Genomic DNA, 6,984 nt, shown 5'->3' on the forward strand with positions numbered 1-6,984 from the left:
TTACTACTTTCAGTGGAGAGAAGCTTTTAAAAATTTTAAGTCCAGCCCACGAAAATGCCAAATTTCACATTAGAACAAACCTTTCTTGTGGTTACGTTTCGAGGGACGTTCGCTCCAAGGTGCTCCCCACATCTTGGACTGGGGTGGGGGGAGGAATGGCACCTATTTATATTTGTGTAAACTTTAAATATTTAGTTTTTATGCAAATTTAAACTTTCCCATTAACTGATATTGAAACTAAAGTTAAAAACTAATTCAGAACCAACCACATACAAAATTATTAGGTACCAATACAGTACTCAATCCTGTCTTTTGCACAAATGAATTCCAGTGCTGAGTACAGGGGTCTGCAGTGCTTTGTTAACAGTGCAAAATGTAAAAATGCTGATTTCTAGGCTGATAGTTACCAACCCAATTTTTGCTCATTTCCAGCCTTTATTTTTCTTTCTGCTACAACTTGCTGCCTAATTGCTGCTTTTTTATATATATGAGTTGTTTTCCTTGTTGTTGTTTTAATGTGGACGAGTGTTGAGTGTGGATGGTGGAAGTTGTTATCCAAAACACCTGGCTGGCCAAAACTGTAAAATGTAGCCTGAAACTGCGCCACACGATTCTCCTGATTGTTTTCCAGCTGCTGGGTTGGACTGGAAGAACAAGAAGCAGGCATTTAACAATGCTTTCCACTTTTGGTCAAGCGCAAGTGGCCTTGATTTGAAGGCTTGTCTAAGAACTTCCAGTGATGGGGAGTGCATTCTTATACTAGCTAACCATCTTTTGCCAAGTTAATTAAATTTGTGAGTCAAGTAGAGTCAATCTGCAGATCTGAAATTCTTAAGATTTAATTTTTTTTATTTTTTTAAAAAAGAAACACTCCCCAAGCGCTTACACTGTTTTTTAAACAACTCCCAATCTCTTGTGGTTTCTAGGTTAGGTTTATTTTGAGGCAGAGGGATGCCAAAACACTGTGCCCCAGCTGGATTCTATGATCGCTTGATGTGCTTTTAGCATTGTACTTTTCCCTTTAAGTAAATACTGGATTTTTAAAAAAAGAAGTTTCCTTCGAGACCCTGAGGAATTACAAACAACTTCAATAGGAAGATGGTATCTAGAAAGCTGCCCATGTCCTCCTCTCTGTGGTCTGATGGCACTGAGTCAGTTAACAAAGGGCCTCTATATCTGCAGCCTTGCAGATTACAGGTGCCAAGAGGCTGCAACAAAATTTTGTAAGCATCCGACTAGTAGTAATGAGGATGCTGGCACTATCACGGCTTAGGTTGTGATAACTGAAGCACTGCACCCTATATGATGTAAACCCCTGTGGCCAGGTTGGTGCTGGCAAAAACCTTGTGCATGTTCGTTTAATTTTAAATAGCAGTTTGATAAGTGAGAGAGAATTTTGCTTTGGATCTGCATTAGGCTTTATAGCCACAAAATGTATCTGTCACATTATGGTGATACGGTTTTTAATATACTTTATACTTATTTATACTTGCTCATAGATTACAACAGCAGTGACCTAAAAACAGCTTGCAGAAAGCATGAACTTTATGTTAGCTTCCAAGACTTGGGATGGCAGGTATGTAATGTTTCTATGTCCATAAACATGCTCTGAAAACAATGCTCAGAACACTAGATTTTTTCCCACCAGGTTGAGTTCTGTGTTAGCATATCTTGGAAGAAAGTGGGTTAAAGCTCTACTTCCATTGAGTTACCTTTTTTCAGATGTTTATTTTGTATTCAACTTTAAGTAGATAATCACATTTTACAGTGGTGCCCCCAAGACGAATGCCTCGCAAGACGGAAAACTCGCTAGATGAAAGAGTTTTCCGTTTTGGAGGTGCTTCGCAAAACGAATTTCCTATGGGCTTGCTTCGCAAGACGACAATGTCTTGCGAGTTCCTGCTGGTTTTTTTCCCTCCCCCCCTTTTCTAAGCCGCTAAGCCGCATATCAGCTGATCCGATCAGCAGATAAGCCACTAAAAGCCACTAATAGCGCTAAGCCGCTAACCGCTAGACGAAGAGAATCACAGAACGGATTCTTTTCGTCTTGTGAGGCACCACTGTAGTATGTAGAGCACAATTCCATAGGCTCACCATCAGTGTTTTTAAGCTTCACACAACTGTCACTAAAGATGGCTTCCACCATTTTAAATTACCTTTTTTTAAAAAAATGTTTCTATTTATGTGGCTTATGTTGCTGGTTCCTTTAACTTTAGCAGCCAAAATCACTATAGCTGTCATGGAGAATGAGATCTCTTTCTTCTATCCTCTTTGCTCTATTGCACCCATGTCTTCTAATGAACATAATTATGGTATAATGTTTAACATGATGTGTGTTGGCTAGTCCAGTCATAAGGCTTTTTTGAACACAGCTTATAAGTGCTGCATGGTTCTTGCTAAAAATGTGGGGGTTTTTTTACATGCTAGTATCAACCAGTGGTTGACTGTCACTGGTTTCACATGTTAAATGGTTCCAAAACATTTGGAAGCGTCAGTAGATTTGCACACAATTTTGTGCAAGCCCAGATTGCCCATACCCTGAAACACCTTTAAAAAGGGGGTTGAAGCATAATGTGTTGCATCATGAGCTAAACCAAGTGTATAACCCACCACAACCATGGTTTAGTGTGTATTAACCAGCTACTGTAACCGTAGACTTTTATTATAAAAAATAATGTCAGGTAAACATTTTACGAGTATGTTCTGGTTTATGTCTGCTTTTGGCTCTCTACACATGGGGAAGGTGCTGGCAGATAATGAACATATGTGTAGGAGGGGTAGAGAGAATTAAACAGGGCATTGAAACATGCTCCATAGATATTTATAATACTCTGTACCTACAGCCAATACTTGAATACTGAAGCCAGGACATAAGAAGCTTGTGTATAAGGAAGTGGTAAGACGGTAGTTTGACACAGGGAGGGTTCTGATAAGCAATGAACTGGACCAACCTGTATGCATTTGCAATAGTTATGCTTCATAGATGTAATATTATTCTTATAAAGGACTGGATAATTGCACCCAAGGGCTATCCGGCAAACTACTGTGATGGAGAATGTTCTTTCCCACTCAATGCTCATATGAACGCCACCAATCATGCCATTGTGCAGACTTTGGTAAGTAGAGGCCTTGGCTTAGCTCACAGATGCTGTAAAACAGTTCACCCTGCCTGGTTTCCTCCCCGCCTCCCACTAACATGGTGGTTTTGAGGAGTAGAGAAGCTCCAATTTGTCTCTTTCATATTGGTGGCACAATGTAAGACTGGGTTGTGGGGGTGAGCAATTCATCCACCATTTTTTGGTTGGGCCTTGGGTGAGCGAGGATGACCAAGGAGAATTGCACTTGCAGGATGGGAGAGGAAAGCAACTCCAGGATTAGAAATTAGCCCCATTACCTTTTCTATTCAACCTTTCCTTTAATGAGCTGAAAGCAGCTGCTTTAGTCTAATACACTTGGCTGAGTTGGAATTTGATCTGGGATTCTCATGCTGGTGAGAGGAGGCAGAGTTTTTTAAGAGACCTTTGACATACAATGTAATTTCACTTTTCAAAATACTGCCTTCATGCAGCTTATGGGCACAGTACACCTTTGATGCTTAAAAATGCCACTTCCAACTCCCAATAAATATTTATCTCTAACAGGTAGGAGGCAACTAGGATCATGTTGCATGTGGGGGGATTTAATATTTCCTTGCCCTACCACAGTGCCAAGAAAAACTGCTTAACCTTCCCTAGGTTGCAGGGAAGTTGCCATTGGCATCAGTGGAAATCTACCATGAGACAAAGGGATAAGGAGGATTACCGTATTTTTCACTCTATAGGACGCACCTTGTTTTAGGGGGGGGGACAAGGAAAAAAAATTCTCCCCCTCTCTGCTCAGCGCCCCTTCAGCGAAGCGGCAGGAGAAACGGAGCCCCTTCCATTTTTCCTCCCGCTTGGCTGAGGGGGCACTGCGCAGCTCTCCCTCTCTGCTGAAGCCAGGAGAGTCTTGCTCTCCCAGCTTCAGCAAAAGGAACCTGAAGCCTTCGGAGCGCAGCAGGAACTCGTGCTGCGCTCCAAAGGCTTCAGGAGGCTATCCCTGAAGCCTGGAGAGCAAGAGGGGTCAGTGCGACCAACCCCTCTCTCTCTCCAGGCTTCAGCGAAAGCAATGCGAGGCCTCCGGAGGGGGGAGGGAGCGCTCCCTCTGCGCTTTGGAGGCTTCACATTGCTATCGCTGAAGCCAAGGAGCCTGCATTCGGTCCATAGGACGCGCACACATTTCCCCTTAATTTTTGGAGGGGGGAAGTGCGTCCTATAGAGCGAAAAATACAGTAATTGAACAATACATTGAGAAGTCTAATCTTTAGGGCACAGAGTTGGCCATGGAGATAAAAAAGAGCCAAGACACTGCCCCAAGCTGCTTGGAGTAAGGCTCAGAAATGTGATAGATTAACAAGTTGGCCTGAAGTTACAAATATGTTTGTCAATTTACTTAAAACAGGTTCACCTAATGAATCCAGAGAACGTTCCTAAGCCATGTTGTGCCCCTACAAAGCTGAACGCAATATCAGTTCTCTACTTCGACGACAATTCCAACGTCATTTTGAAAAAATACAGGAACATGGTGGTAAGAGCTTGTGGATGTCACTGACAAAAAGTTCTCTTCAGAAAGATCTGGTGCGCCATTCTAAATAACTTCCATCCAGTGCCTCAAAGGGAAAAACCTGAAGCTTCTAAGACTGTATTTGTGCCTTAAGGAGGATTTTTTTGGTTGCTGTTTGTTTTTAAGCAGAAGCAGGGGACTCCAATGCTACTTGTCCTTTTAAAGTATTTGCACAAAGGTAGCCTTTGGTTCTTCTAATTTCTAAGTACACCAAAGAGGATTATAAAGTATGGATCATGGCTGAAGCAGCAAAGGTACAGACAAAAACCTGCGCGCTGTTTCAATCTTCAATTCCGTTTCTCTAAGCAGGCACCTGCCAAATCCTGGTGGCGATGTCCACAAGGGAAAAACAGAGGCTGTAGCTAAGAAATGAAATGCACTATTCAAGGCAAAAATCTCCATTCTTAAATGTAGCCAAACCAAGCTCTCCTTGCTTAACTTTAAAGGCCTGCAAACTGTAGGTGAGAAGGTTGATCGGCAAGGTAAGTGTCTTGTATGAACTGCTGCACTTAGGTTTCTGCAACACACACTGTGTTAAAAGCAAGTTTTGTCCCTTGCCCTTCAACAGGGACATAACTGGCAATGTGCCCCTATAGCTATCACAAAAGGAAGTGTTCTAGAGGTTAAATTGTCCCATCAGGCTAACAGGAAGAAGCTTGTACATTTGTTCTAAAGGCAATTTCTATGCTTACATTCCACAGCTCTCCCTCTTGCTAGTTTTTATCCCTCCCCTCCTTTTGAAAGCCTGACTAAAGAGGAGAAAGAGGTGTGTGGGAAGGGGGGGGGTAGAGGTTGTAGGGCAGACCATGCAGAACTGGCAGATGGCAAGTTACTCAGTCTCACTGACCCAATGAAAAAGCACTCTTCAGATTGTGATCTGGTTGGTCAGGAATAAACTTGCACCTCTCACTTCTGAAAAACATGAATTTAAAATGTATATACAATACTTATTTCTAATGTAAGAAAAAGGTTTCCCCAAGGCAAGGAAAAGTGCACTTCCCTTTGACTACTTTGCTCTTGTAAATAAATGAAAATGATAATTTATTGCAACTGTCAGATATAGTAATTTTGATGTACTATTAGCAAGACCAAGATTTTTTTTTTTGTAAAAAAAAGATTTATTCAGAAACTGTGTGTGTAAACAATTGTACCACTTGATTTTTACAGGAGTCATGACTTGCAGTTCAGCCTGCTCATGAGATTGTGCTTCATTAGGTTTTTAAAAGTCACCATGTTGAATAAAGGCTCCCTTTAAGGCAGAAACATGTGTGTTGATCTGATACATCTGCCATATCTCAATTAGCCCTTTCCATTCTTCCTATCTGTTATGTACCCCCTGACTCTACATCCCCCCACCCCCAAATTTGTGCTGGACACATTTCCTGGCCTTCAATAGGAAGGGCAAAAGTACAGTACAAAAATTAGAAATGTAGATATGGCTAATGAAAGTTGCATTGCTCCATCTGCAACAAACAAATGGCAACAGCATCTTTCTACAGAGAAAACATCTAGCCTATGTACATACCTGAAAACTCCCCCAATAAAATGGCAATAAATGTTTATATATAAACCAGATTTTTTTCCCCAGCATCTAGTTTGCTGCTGTAGTTTAAGTGTCTATCAGTACCTGCAGTAGAAATTCTTTGGCTTTAAGTCTGTCATATTGAATGCCAAACTGGAAAGGAGGGGAAATGGCTGGAGAGAAGCTACTCAGAATGAAAGACCACCTGGAAAAAACTTATAGGTAGGTTTTGTTCCTTTGTTTATATTACCTGGAAAGAGGCTGTTTAACCATGATTAATAAACTACAGCCCCTGAAGTAACAAAAATAACCCATCTCTAGGTTTTAAAAGAATTTTAAAAATTTATTATTTTTTTTAAAAAAGGGATGGCCGGTCATGATCTGGGTCTGCACAAAAGGAGCCAAATCTCTTTGCAAATGGCTGAACAGAACTATTGTGTCTTTGAGCTGTCAAAAACTACCTGACAAATGGCATGGTTCAATAATAAATGCAGGCACACATAGTACCATTGCTTTTTGTTGTACATCCCTCATGATGAGAGAACACAAAATGACAGCAGTGGTCAGGGGCATCTTTCCAAAGTGTGTGTGTGTGTGTGTTTGTTTTCCTTTGCCGTTTCTATTGATTCTATTGATGAGACATTTAAAAAGCACCGATTTGCCAGAAATAAGGTTTACAATGTGCAGTTTTGCATGTAGTAAGTTTGTAACTTGTGTAAACTGCCATCATCTACCAGGCCCCCTTAATTTTAACCTTTCCTTACTGGTTTTAGATACAAAAAGGCAACTGACTACCAGGACAAAATGGAAGTTCATTAACA

The 6,984-nt window shown here is 41.1% G+C and overlaps 1 protein-coding gene across 1 annotated transcript in view; it reads left to right on the forward strand.

Moving 5' to 3' along the window:
* Positions 1-6,517, forward strand: part of BMP6 (bone morphogenetic protein 6) — a gene marked incomplete at its 5' end in the record, with an annotated part of 91,968 nt that extends 85,451 nt beyond the window's left edge. Inside the window, 3 exons of the mRNA XM_082234493.1 lie at positions 1,500-1,576; positions 3,006-3,116; positions 4,480-6,517. Of these exons, the coding sequence (XP_082090619.1) occupies positions 1,500-1,576; positions 3,006-3,116; positions 4,480-4,629 (338 nt within the window). The 3' untranslated portion in view covers positions 4,630-6,517. The remainder of the gene's footprint in view (positions 1-1,499; positions 1,577-3,005; positions 3,117-4,479) is intronic.
* Positions 6,518-6,984: the final 467 nt, after the last annotated feature.

The sequence above is a fragment of the Podarcis vaucheri genome, assembly GCF_965113315.1.
Source record: "Podarcis vaucheri genome assembly, chromosome: 8".
Classification (NCBI taxonomy): Eukaryota; Metazoa; Chordata; class Lepidosauria; order Squamata; family Lacertidae; genus Podarcis; species Podarcis vaucheri.